This window comes from Coregonus lavaretus (genome assembly GCF_964263955.1).
Source record: "Coregonus lavaretus genome assembly, chromosome: 15".
Classification (NCBI taxonomy): domain Eukaryota; kingdom Metazoa; phylum Chordata; class Actinopteri; order Salmoniformes; family Salmonidae; genus Coregonus; species Coregonus lavaretus.
In genome coordinates, this window is record NC_140002.1 from 49,559,281 (window position 1) to 49,573,499 (window position 14,219).

General features: G+C 45.6%; 1 protein-coding gene across 1 annotated transcript in view; it reads left to right on the top strand.

Annotated features, from left to right (window-relative positions):
• Positions 1 to 14,219, top strand: part of cfap54 (cilia and flagella associated 54) — a gene marked incomplete at its 5' end in the record, with an annotated part of 138,402 nt that overhangs the window by 17,951 nt on the left and 106,232 nt on the right. The window contains 6 exons of the mRNA XM_084178040.1: positions 725 to 823; positions 12,805 to 12,920; positions 13,194 to 13,311; positions 13,425 to 13,513; positions 13,614 to 13,751; positions 14,043 to 14,193. Of these exons, the coding sequence (XP_084034166.1) occupies positions 725 to 823; positions 12,805 to 12,920; positions 13,194 to 13,311; positions 13,425 to 13,513; positions 13,614 to 13,751; positions 14,043 to 14,193 (711 nt within the window). The remainder of the gene's footprint in view (positions 1 to 724; positions 824 to 12,804; positions 12,921 to 13,193; positions 13,312 to 13,424; positions 13,514 to 13,613; positions 13,752 to 14,042; positions 14,194 to 14,219) is intronic.

Consider the following 14,219-nt stretch of genomic DNA (forward strand, 5'->3'; position numbering starts at 1 on the left):
ATCTCTGAAGAGACCTGAAAATATCTGTGCAGTGACACTCCCCATCCAACCTGACAGAGCTTGAAAGAATCTGCAGAGAAGAATGGGAGAAACTCCCCAAATACAGGTGTGCCAAGTTTGTAGCGTCATACCCAAGAAGACTCGAGGCTGTTGTGTGTAGATTGATGAGGGAAAAAAACAATTGAATCAATTTTAGAATAAGGCTGTAACTTAACAAAATGTGGAAAAAGTCAAGGGGTCTGAATACTTTCCGAATGCACTGTATCTGTTTATTTATCTTCCCCCACTATTCGTACTACAACTATTTGCTATAATCGCTGCCAAAGGTGCTTCAACAAAGTAAAGGGTTTGAATACTTTTGTAAATGTGATATTTCCGTTTTTTATTTTTAATACATTGCTTTTTAATACATTGCTTTGTCATTATTGGGTATTGTGTGTAGATTGATGAGGGGGGAAAAGTATTTAATCATTTTTAGAATAAGGCTGTAACGTAACAAAAAAAGGGGTCTGAATACTTTCCAAATGCACTTTATATAACCATTATCCAGGTTAGTCTCATTGAGATTAAGAATCTATTTTGCAAGAGAGATCCTTTAGCCCACACACTCATAGGCTAGCTTCATTAGACTACGCATCATTAGTCTCACAGTGGCTGTTGGACAAGACTACAATTGATTGGACTTATTGAGATTTGATGCTGTTTCCCTTCATTGTATGTTTAGGAATTGGAGGCTCCACTGAGCGAGCCAGGGATGACACTCTCCCCACCTGTTTAAATGCAGTGACAGCCAACGTTACTCTGATGGACATGGCTGCTGCTGGTGAGAACTTTGGAGTACTGTCTTTCCATATTAGCTAGTATTGCGCTGAAGGGGAAGTTTACCCTAAATCCAAAATTGCCCACTTTTCCTAATGTTACACTGTCTGTTGGTTTTTTAACAACAAACTATAACTAGATTTATTTTAGGCAAATCTTTAATTTCGACTATTGCTCATCCTAAACGTCATAATTTGTCACGACCGCCGAGTTTGGCATGTCTCCCAGACCTTTGATTCCCACAACGCATTGCGCCCAGATCCCTCCACCCCCTCGAGCTATCGCCTAGTAATTTGAAGTACGCCCATCAAGCTTGTTTGTGTCTGAACAGGTAGCCAAACCCATGTCTTTTTGAGCAGCAGACAAAGTTGCTTCATCAATAAACAAATTACATTTATAAAGTTCACCAAATTATTATCTAACCCTGTGGTATTCTCAAGTGTACAACAAGGAAACAATTTAAAAAACGATTTAACTGTATTGAGCTATTGAACTTGTGATTAGGGTGATTGCGAAACAACACACTTCAGTTACTTATTTTTGTTATTATTCCCACAGCAACTCCTACAGGTTTTATGCAAAATATACAATTTTAATTTCATAATGTGCAGAGAGGATTAACTTGAGTTGCTTACATTTACATCTTTGATACTCATCATACTTTTTGAAATATAATCAGTTAAATATTCAAATTTTAACATGGAGGTCTATGGTGACCAAAATATGCAATTTTTGGAACACTGGTATTCGTACACCTTTTACCACCTTAGAGCTGATGTCCGCACCCTCGCGGAAATACAATTAGCATAATAACAAAATCCCCATCAAAATCGGATCTGTTTAAGCTATAGATGTTTTTTTTGCATGGGCTGTGTCTCAATCCACCGCATACGCCAATGGCGGCCTTCCACATCTACAGAATCCAATAGCTAAATGATCCTTGCATATCACCATCTTAAAACAACTCCATATGTTATCATTCCCCCGCCTTAGACTCTTAAGGATTAAGATACACACTCCAAACCAACTTTAAAATGAGCAGAACACTCCAAATGACAAACTACTGAACCACACAACTGCTGACCACAACTGCTGACCACAACTTCTGACCACAACCACACAACTACTGAACCACACAACTACTGACCACAACCACACAACCACACAACTACTGACCACAACCACACAACTACTGACCACAACCATAACTACTGACCACACCCACACAACTGCTGACCACAACATTTAACATTTACATTTTAGTCATTTAGCAGACGCTCTTATCCAGAGCGACTTACAGTTAGTGAGTGCATACATTTTCATACATACACAACCACACAACTACAGACCACAACCACTACTGACAACAACCACTGACCACACAAGTACTAACCACAACTACTGACCATAACCACACAACTGCTGACCACAATAACTACTGACCACAAAAACCACTAACCACAACTGCTGACCACAACTACTGACCACTGCTGACCCCAACTATTGACCAAAACTACTAACCACAACTGCTGACCACAACTACTGACCCCAACTATTGACCAAAACTACTAACCACAACTGCTGACCAGAACTACTGACCACTGCTGACTCCAACAACTGACCACAACTACCGACCACACAACTACTGACCACAACTACTGACCACAACAAGACAACTACTTACCACACAACTACTTACCACAGCCACACAACTACTTTCCACAACCACACAGCTACTGACCACGACTACTGACCACAACCACACAACTACTGACCACAACCACACAACTACTGAACACACTACTACTGACCACAACCACACAACTACTGACCACAACCACACAACTACTGAACACACTACTACTGACCACATCTACTGACCACAACCACACAACTACTGACCACAACCACACAACTACTGAACACACTACTATTGACCACAACCACACAACTACTGACCACAACCACACAACTACTGAACACACTACTACTGACCACAACCACACAACTACTGACCACAACTACAAAACCACACAACTAATGACAACAACCACATAACAACTGACAACAACTACTGACCATACAACTACTGAACCACATACCTACTGACCACAACCCCACAACTACTGACCACACAACTGCTGAACACAGCTACTGACCACAACCACAAAACTACTGACCAAAACTACTTACCACACAACTATGGAACCACACAACCACTGATCACAGCCACACAATTACTGACCACAACTACTGACCACAAGCACACAACTACTGACCACAAGCACACAACTACTGATCACAACCACACAACTACTGACCATAACCACACAAGTACAACAACTACTGGTCACAGCCATACAACTACTGACCAAACAACTACTGACCACAACAAGAAAACGACTTACCACAACAAGACAACTACTGACCCCACAACTACTGACCATAATCCCACAACTACTGACCACAACTACTCACCACAACTACTGAACACAACCATGTACCTGCTGACAACAACCACACAACTACTGACAACACACCTACTGACCACAACCACAAAACTACTGACCACACAACTACTGACTTCAAGTACTGACCACAACCACACATCTACTGACCACACAACTACTGACCACTACGACTGACTACAACCACACAACTACTGACCACAACAATACAAGTACTGACCACAACCACACAACTACTGACCACAACTACTGACCACAACAATACAAGTACTGACCACAACCACACAACTACTGACCACAACCACACAACTACAACAACTACCAGTCACAGCCAGGATACACACACACGGTATAGGTTATTGATTAGAAACTGAATATGATGATGACAGGTCCCTAGCGGACTAACACAATATGACACTTGTTACAAAAGATGGAGAGTTAAAGAAAGAGAGATAGAGCGAGAGAGGAAGAGAAGCAACACTTGGAACTACAATTCTGAGTGGCGCAGTGGTCTAAGGCACTGCATCGCAGTGCTAACTGTGCCACTAGAGATCCTGGTTCGAATCCAGGCTCTGTCGCAGCCGGCTGCGACCGGGACAATTGGCCCAGCGTCGTCCAGGGTAGGGGAGGGAATGGCCGGCAGGGATGTAGCTCAGTTGATAGAGCATGGCGTTTGTAACGCCAGGGTTGTGGGTTCGATTCCCACGGGGGGCCAGTATAAAAAAAAAAGATATGTATTCACTAACTGTAAGTCGCTCTGGATAAGAGCGTCTGCTAAATGACTAAAATGTAAATGATACATTTGGGAATTACTCTCATAGTAATCCTAATACCTTGCTCCGAACTGCCAGCCCTTTTCGGTAAGAAGTAATGCATATATTTACGTGTTGAAAGTCTTCGTCGTGTATCTCCGTTGGATCCAGGCCTTCGTGGAAAGGGTTCGATTGGGCCTTTTCCTTCGGATGGGCCTTCTACTTTGTTCTCAGGTGTAAGGCTTTGATTGTCCACAAGAGGACACAATGTCCTTCTTCTTAGTTGTCTGTTTACTTTCACTCGTTCTGGAAGTGGTCTTCTGAGGACGGCTAATGCCTTTATACCATTTTTAATGACATCACTAAATATACATTAATTTTCCATATTCCATTTCTCATCATTCCCAACATTCGGATGTTGAAATATATTGTCCCAGTGTTCATTGTTGGATGTTGAAGTCTTTGGGTGGCAAAACCTTCGGTAACAAAGGGAGAGTTATTTCCCAATACTGAGGAGCAAAGGGAGAGATTCCCCTCCTGCCTAATTTACGACCGAGTGTTAAGGTGTCAAAACAGTAGCTAAGATGGGGATAAGTCTGTCCATTATAAAGTGCTGCTCTGCCTTCTAAACAACACTATCAACAAGGAAGGTCCTCCAGGCCCTAGTTTTGTTGCACCTGGACTACTCTCCAGTCATGTGGTCAGGTGTCACAAAGAGTGACTTACCACAACTACTGACCACAACCACACAACTACTCACCATAACTATTGACCACAACTACTGACCACAACCACACTACTGACCACAACCACACCACTACTGATCACACAACTATTGAACCACACAACTGCTGACCACAACCACACAACTACTGACCACAACCATACAACTACTGACCACAACCACACAACTACTGACCACAACTACTGACCACAACTACTCACCACATCCATACTGTAGGGCCCAAATAACCTGCAAAACAACCACACAACTACTGACCGCAACTACTGACCACAACAATGACTGACCACAAACTACTGACCACAAAAACTACTAACCACAAGAACTGACCACAACTACTGACCACAATATCTACTGACCACAGCTAATGACCAGAATTACTGACAACAAATACGGAAAACAACTACTGACCACAATCACACAACTACTGACTACAACTACTGACCACAAATACTGACAACAACTACTGATCACAGCCACACAACTACTGACCACACAACTACTGACCATAATACTACTGAACCACACAACTACTGACCACAACCACACAACTACTGAACACACAACTACTGTCTTATGTCTCTAGTGCTTTTAACACAAACTAACTAGCTAGCATGCCATCCTTCAATCTAATCTAGAAATATAGCTAGATTACTAGCAACAAAAAATAATGTTTTCACTTTGGGACAATGTAAACACACACCATTTCACCCGGTGCTGTCTAAACACTCAAGACTCCATGGCTTAATGGTAATTACAATGTCTTCCACCCCTACACACCAAGGTTCAAATCCTGCCGGCGTTCCAATTCATCCCAAATCTGTTAGATGGGGTTGAGGTCAGGACTCTGTGCAGGCCAGTTAAGTTCTTCCACACCGTTCTCGACAAACCATTTCTGTATGGACCTTGCTTTATGCGCGGGGGCATTGTCTTGCTGAAACAGGAAAGGGCCTTCCCTAAACTGTTGCCACAAAGTCTTCTAGAATGTCATTGAATGCTGTAGCGTTAAGATTTCCCTTCACTGGAACTAAGGGGCCTAGCCCGAACCATCAAAAACAGCCCCAGACCATTATTCCTCCTCCACCAAACTTTACAGTTGGAACTATGCATTGGGGCAGGTAGCATTCTCCTGGCATCCGCCAAACCCAGATTCGTCTGTCGGACTGACAGCAACGACTGGGATGCTGACGGGAGAGGTTGTGTTTTCTCTAGCAGGAGGTAAGCTTGGCTTCTTATATGGTGTTGAGTAAAGCTTAAACCATGTATTTAGATTGTAGGTAGGTATTGTAGTTAGGTATTATAGGTAGTTTACTCAGGTAGTTATTGAAGGTTAGTGTAGGTAATTATTGTAGGTAAGGACTGTATTCGGCGGACCCCGGCGAAGCACGAGGCTAGCCTACCCACTACTTGGACCAACAAAGCTAGCTAGCTAGCGGGTAGCTACCGGTAACTTTTAGCAACTGTGGTTAGCTGTTTCCAATGTTATTTCACGCTTAAGAGTACCTGTAATTGAGCCAGCTAGCTGCCACCTTCAGCTGTTTTTCTAACCTCATTATCATTAACGTTAGGTGGTTGGTAGCTGCTGTACTTAATTTCGGCTACTGATTGCAGTCTGCCAGTTTGGCTTTATACATAGCTTGGGCTTTGTCGAGTAAGGCTTAAACTATGTATTTAGATTGTAGTTAGGTACTATAGGTAGGCATCGTGGGCTGTATATTATTAAGTAGTATAGGTAGGCATCGTGGGCTGTTGTGGGTAGCTGTTGTGTAGTTATTGTAGGTTACTTTTGTATTCGGCGGTGCCGGATGTAGCACGAAGCTAGCTAGCTAACTCACCTCCTGGATTAGCTGGCGAGTTGCTATTAGCAACGGTTGCAACTAAAAACAATATCCTTTTAGCCAGCTACATTCGTTCGCAGCGACGCCGTTTTTCAAACAAAGTCAACACAGTAGCCATTGCTAGCCAGCCAACACTACCAGCAGGCCGTGGTAGCTAAATACAATATCTTTGTGCTAGCTACCCAACGTTTAATCGTTGCTGCGTTATGAAAGGTAAGCTTGGCTTCTTATATGGTGTTGAGTTAAGCTTAAACCATGTATTTAGATTGTAGGTAGGTATTGTAGTTTGGTATTATAGGTAGCTTACTCAGGTAGTTATTGAAGGTTATTGTAGGTAATTATTGTAGGTAAGGACTGTATTCGGCGGACTCCGGCGAAGCACGAGGCTAGCCTACCCACTACTTGGACCAACAAAGCTAGCTAGCTAGCGGGTAGCTACTGGTAACTTTTTGCAACTATGGTTAATTGTTTCCAATGTTATTTCATGCTTAAGAGTACCTGTGATTGAGCCAGCTAGCTGCTACCATTCAGCTGTTTTTCTAACCTCATCCGAGGCATTAACGTTAGGTGGTTGGTAGCTGCTGTACTTAATTACAGCTACTGATAACAGTCTGCTGTAGTTTACAACAATTCTAATTTCTAAAGTGGAAGTTGGGAGAGTTTTACTCGGGTGGTTCAGTGAAACAATTATAGTTTCTGAGGTGGAAGTTGGGAGAGTTATATATATATTTTTTTTTTGGTGAGGGAGGCCTGCTCTCTCCTTTCCCTGATGTTTAGTTCATTTCATCCCGATCTCCTCTGCATTATTGTAGCCATCTGCTGCAGCCTGTCAACTATGCCTCTGCCTATCCCTGTTCTCTCCTCTCCGCACAGGCTACACAAACGCCTCACACCGCGTGGCTGCTGCCTCTCTAACCTGGTGGTCCCTGCACGCACCACACACCTGGAGTTCCAGGTCTCAGGCAGCCTCTGGAACTGCCGTTCTGCCGCCAACAAGGCTGACTTCATCCCAGCCTATGCCACCCTCCAGTCCCTCGACTTCCTGGCACTGACGGAAACATGGATTACCACTGAAAACACTGCTACTCCTACTGCTCTCTCCTCGTCTGACCATGTGTTCTCGCATACCCCGAGAGCATCTGGTCAGAGGGGTGGTGGCACAGGAATCCTCATCTCTCCCAAGTGGTCATTCTCAATTTTTCCCCTAACCCATCTGTCTATCTCCTCATTTGAATTCCACGCTGTCACAGTCACTAGCCCATTTAAGCTTAATATCCTTGTCATCTATCGCCCTCCAGGTTCCCTTGGAGAGTTCATCAATGAGCTTGACGCCTTGATAAGTTCCTTTCCTGAGGATGGCTCACCCTTCACAGTCTTGGGGGATTTCAACCTCCCCACGTCTACATTTGACTCATTTCTCTCTGCCTCCTTCTTTCCACTCCTCTCCTCTTTTGACCTCACCCTCTCACCACCCCCCCCCCCCACTCACAAGGCAGGCAATATGCTTGACTTCATCTTTACTAGATGTTGCTCTTCTACTAATCTCACTGCAACTCCCCTCCATGTCTCCGACCACTACTTTGTATCCTTTTCTCTCTCGCTCTCCTCCAACACTACTCACTCTGCCCCTACACAGATGGTAACGCGCCGCCGCAACCTTCGCTCTCTCTCTCCCACTACTCTCTCCTCTTCCATCCTATCATCTCTTCCCTCTGCTCAATCCTTCTCCCTCCAATCTCCTGATTCTGCCTCCTCAACCCTCCTCTCCTCCCTTTCTGCATCCTTTGACTCCCTGTGTCCCCTATCCTCCCGGCCGGCTCGGTCCTCCCCTCCAGCTCTGTGGCTTGATGACTCATTGCGAGCTCACAGAACAGAGCTCCGGGCAGCTGAGCGGAAATGGAAGAAAACTAAACTCCCTGCCGACCTGGCATCTTTTCACTCCCTCCTCTCTACATTTTCTTCATCTGTTTCTGCTGCTAAGGCCACTTTCTACCACTCTAAATTCCAAGCATCTGCCTCTAACCCTAGGAAGCTCTTTGCCACATTCTCCTCACTGCTGAATCCCCCCCCCTCCTCCCTCTCTGTGGATGACTTTGTCAACCACTTTGAAAAGAAGGTTGACGACATCCGATCCTCGTTTGTTAAGTCTAATGACACTGCTGGTCCTGCTCACACTGCCCTACCCTATGCTTTGACTTCTTTCTCCCCTCTCTCTCCAGATAAAATCTTGCGACTAGTGACTGCAGGCCGCCCAACAACCTGCCCGCTTGACCCCATCCCCTCCTCTCTTCTCCAGACCATCTCCGGTGACCTTCTCCCCTACCTCACCTCGCTGATCAACTCATCCTTGACCGCTGGCCATGTCCCTTCCGTCTTCAAAAGAGCGAGAGTTGCACCCCTTCTCAAAAAACCAACACTCGATCCCACTGATGTCAACAACTACAGACCAGTATCCCTTCTTTCTTTTCATTCCAAAACTATTGAGCGTGCCGTCTTTAGCCAACTCTCTTGCTATCTCTCTCAGAATGACCTTCTTGATCCAAACCAGTCAGGTTTCAGGACTGGTCATTCAACTGAGACTGCTCTTCTCTGTGTCACGGAGGCTCTCCGCACTGCTAAAGCTAACTCTATCTCTTCTGCTCTTGTCCTTCTAGACCTGTCTGCTGCCTTTGATACAGTGAACCATCAGATCCTCCTCTCCACCCTCTCCGAGCTGGGCATCTCCGGCGCGGCTCACTCCTGGATTGCGTCCTACCTGACCGGTCGCTCCTACCAAGTGGCGTGGCGAGAAGCTGTCTCCGCACCACGTGCTCTCACCACTGGTGTCCCCCAGGGCTCAGTTCTAGGCCCTCTCCTTTTCTCCCTATACACCAAGTCACTTGGGTCTGTCATATCCTCACATGGCCTCTCCTATCATTGCTACGCTGACGATACACAACTAATCTTCTCCTTTCCCCCTTCTGATAACCAGGTGGCGAATCGCATCTCTGCATGTCTGGCCGACATATCAGTATGGATAACGGATCACCACCTCAAGCTGAACCCTGGCAAGACGGAGCTGCTCTTCCTCCCGGGGAAGGACTGCCCGTTCCATGATCTCGCCATCACAGTTGACAACTCCGTTGTGTCCTCCTCCCAGAGTGCGGGACAACCCCCTTTCGTTCTCCGCCAACATCAAGGCGGTGACCCGATCCTGCAGGTTCATGCTCTACAACATTCGGAGAGTACGACCCTGCCTTACACAGGAAGCGGCACAGGTCCTAATCCAGGCACTTGTCATCTCCCGTCTGTATTACTGCAACTCGCTGTTGGCTGGGCTTCCTGCCTGTGCCATTAAACCCCTACAACTCATCCAGAATGCCGCAGCCCGTCTGGTGTTCAACCTTCCCAAGTTCTCTCACGTCACCCCCCTCCTCCGCACACTCCACTGGCATCCAGTTGAAGCTCGCATCCGTTACAAGACCATGGTGCTTGCCTATGGAGCAGTGAGGGGAACGGCACCTCCGTACCTTCAGGCTCTGATCAGTCCCTACACCCAGGCGAGGGCATTGCGTTCATCCACCTCTGGCCTGCTGGCTCCCCTTCCTCTGCGGAAGCATAGTTCCCGCTCAGCCCAGTCAAAGCTGTTCGCTGCTCTGGCACCCCAATGGTGGAACAAGCTCCCTCACGACGCCAGGACAGCGGAGTCACTCACCACCTTCCGGAGACATTTGAAACCCCACCTCTTTAAGGAACACCTGGGATAGGATAAAGTAATCCTTCTACCCCCCCCCCCCCAAAATAATTGTAAAGTGGTTATCCCACTGGCTATAGGGTGAATGCACCAATTTGTAGTCGCTCTGGATAAGAGCGTCTGCTAAATGACGTAAATGTGCCCTTGAGCAAGGCACTTAACCCTAATTGCTCCTGTAAGTCGCTCTGGATAAGAGCGTCTGCTAAATGACTAAAATGTAAATGTATGGTGAAGCGTGATTCATCACTCCAGAGAACGTGTTTCCACTGTTCCAGAGTCCAATGGTGGCGAGCTTTACACCACTCCAGCCGACGCTTGGCATTGCTCATGGTGATCTTAGGCTTGTTTCCATGGCTACTCGGCCATGAAACCAATTTCATGAAGATCCCGATGAACAGTTCTTGTGCTGACGTTGCTTCGAGAGGCAGTTTGGAACCGAGGACAGACTATTTTTACACGCTTCAGCACTCGGCGGTCCCGTTCTGTGAGCTTGTGTGGCCTACCACTTCGCGGCTGAGCCATTGTTGCTCCTAGACGTTTCCACTTCACAATAACAGCACTTACAGTTGACCAGGGCAGCTCTAGCAGGGCAGAAGGTTGACGAACTGACTTGTTGGAAAGGTGGCATCCTATGACAGTGCCACGTTGAAAGTCAGAGCTCTTCAGTACAGGCCATTCTACTGCCAGTGTTTGTCTATGGAGATGGCATGGCTGTGTGCTCGAATTTGTCAGCAACCTCTCAGCAACGGGTGTGGCTGAAATAGCCAAATCCACTAATTTGAAGGGGTGTCCACATACTTTTGTATATATATAGTGTATCTAAACAATATAGGCCCATCACTATGTAAACTTCTTTCAGTACCATTAATAATAATACTTTCAGCCAGCCGAGCAAGCACACAAAGTTTATACTCAAACTTCCTTTTCTAGTTTATTTTACACAAGCCAGTTTTCTTAGCAAAACACTGCTTGCTTTGAAGCCTGAATTAGGATAGGGAACGACATCGCCAGTGCTATAGAGCTGCAGATTATTTAGCTAAATAGGGGCATGAAAACTATCATTGGGTGAAGATCAACTACAGCAATTCGCATGCGTTAATCGGGTAATAAAAATACTGTGTTGTGCTCAAGCAACTAAATGCAGCTTGCAGCAGCCTCCTACACTATTGCTCTGTAACTTCTAGACCGCGTTGAGCTGCGTGTGTTTGTTCCCAGGGTCCAGGGGAGAGAGGGAGGGAGAGAGGGGGTAGCCACACTACTATAGCAGTCACAATGCAGTGTGAATTCAAGCGGATCAGCATTTCAAAGTGTGTTGCATTATGGGGATAAAAATGGTCCTTTTTGTGCCTACATGTCGACTGCATGAACTTGACCAAAAACCATGTGATCAAAGGTCATGAAGTTTTGATTGAAGTCGACTGCAAGTTTCTGCTTGGTCGCGTTCCCCTGCTCAGACGTTGTATGCATCAACCAATGGTTGCGTGCCACGTCATCGACTGTGCCTTCGGGCACCGGATTGCTATAACATATGATGTGGTTAGCTGATACGTAAAATATCTATCCAGGCGTTGTAAGATCTGGCATTCGTCAGCAACGCCAGGGCAGAGGAACGCGCCCATTGTGTCCTTCACCAACTCCATCTTGAAGCCATCGCCTGCAGTGTGGGAGGCTCTATCGTCAACCAATCATTAGGGTGTTTTTGTTTGACTCATGGAAACGTGACCAAAGACGTGACTGAAACAGGAACCAACTTTGCCCCGATTCATTGGATATATACAAATGAATGTGATATTTGAGTCTCTCTCTCACCATTTGATTGTACAATGTAGACACATACAGTATAATTTCAGTTTGTGAGTGTGTGATATGGGGGTTGGAGAAATGTTTATTTCGACATTATAAAGGAAATATTTTATAAATAGCCTGGTTCCTCTCTAGGTTTCTTCCTAGGCTTTCGCCTTTCTAGGGAGTTTTTCCTAGCCACCGTGCTTCTACACCTGCATTACTAGCTGTTTGGGGTTTTAGGCTGGGTTTCTGTACAGCACTTCGAGATATTAGCTGATGTAAGAAGGGCTATATAAAAAATAAAATTGATTGATAAACACTGGCAACTACGTTAACACGGCCATGAGGATTCAACATATTCTACATTGGTCATGTTCGTGTGGGTCAAACCATTTTTTTTGCTAGAGCAATCAAGAAAGAACTGAAAAGCTACTAGGAATTGAAGGCAATTTCCAAAGCACCTACATGTGGCTTCTAGCAAGATATCTAAAATATGTGAATGTTGTCAATAATGACATTTGGTGATAGTATTAGTGGGTTGATTTGAATACATATAACATTTTTTATTTAAAACTGGATAGATGTTTTTAATTGACTGTAACTTGTCTTTATGGATAAAGTGACAATGTTGTTGAGAGGACTATCCTGCTTTGCTTTGTACCCCCAGGGGAGAACAAGGTGTCTGTGGATGCAGCGGTGAAGTTTGTCAAGCTGCTGTTTCGGTATGAGCAGTGGGACATGTACTGTATCCTCTCTGACACACTGCAACACACCGTGCTGCCTGTAAGTCACAACACACCTCTACTGAGACTGGTTTCATACAATTACGTCGTATCAGTTTCATACACAGTTGACTAACTAAGCCAGAAGTGTTCTGGATTTGGATCGATGAAATCAGCATATACTGGGTGAAAACATTTGGGTCAGAAGAATCATTGTGTCCAGATAAACATGATCCTACTGTGGCACCCACTGTAATGCTTGTGGAGTGAGAATGGCTAGATTCCAGTTATAATACACAGTTCTAATGACCGACGTGTGTGCGTGTGCGGACAGAGAATGGAGGGGAGGACTTTCAGGAAGTCAGAGCTGGAGCTGAGCCTGCTGGACTCCATGGAGCGCCTCATGTCTACACAGAAGATCAGACTCAACACCAAGGACGACACTGTGTCTGGTACTCTGGCTGTCGATACTTCTGTCAACTAGCTGTAGAACTATTGAAATGGCATATAACAAAAGAGTGCTGGACAGTGATTTAAGATGTTTGTTGTTGTGGTGTCTCCACAGAGAAGGACAGGCAGCTGGGAGTGGTTATGAGTGAGGAGTTTGTTGGTCTGGTGCAGGCCTTATACAGCTGTGTCTGTGGTTCAGCACAGGTTAGACAGTGCTCTGTAGCATCCTATAGGATCTATCTTTTCCATATTGAATCAGTGACTGCTTACTGAATACCTGTGTGTATCCTTCATCGTTGTACAGGACGTGCAACCCGACAGAGACCTGGTGATGGACATAGTGCTGTATCTCTGGTCTAAATGTAAGATGGTGTTCCAGAGAGCCCAGGTTCGACACTGGGACCCCATACGCTTCCTGGGCAAGATGGAGAACCTGGACAAGGTACAGTAGCTCTACACAAATCAGTCACTGCAAATATGTACTTTACATGAAAGCTACTTATTTCATAATGTGTTATACTCTCTGTCTCTCCCTCTCGCTCTCGCTCTCGCTCTCGCTCTCGCTCTCTCTCGCTCTCTCTCTCTCTCTCTCTCTCTCTCTCTCTCTCTCTCTCTCTCTCTCTCTCTCTCTCTCTCTCTCTCTCTCTCTCTCTCTCTCTCTCTCTCTCTCTCTCTCTCTCTCTCTCTCTCTCTCTCTCTCTCTCTCTCTCTCTCTCTCTCTCTCTCTGTGTAGTGGGTGTGGACCCTGTCTGTGCTCAGTGAGGTGGCTCATGTGTGTGAGCTGGCTGACTCAGACCCCATGGTGTTAGCTGAGATGACCATCAGGCTGGCCATGGTGATGGAGAGCACTGCCGACTCCACTGTCCACTCAGGCAGGAAGACAGATAGCTAACTGTTACTACCACCACTA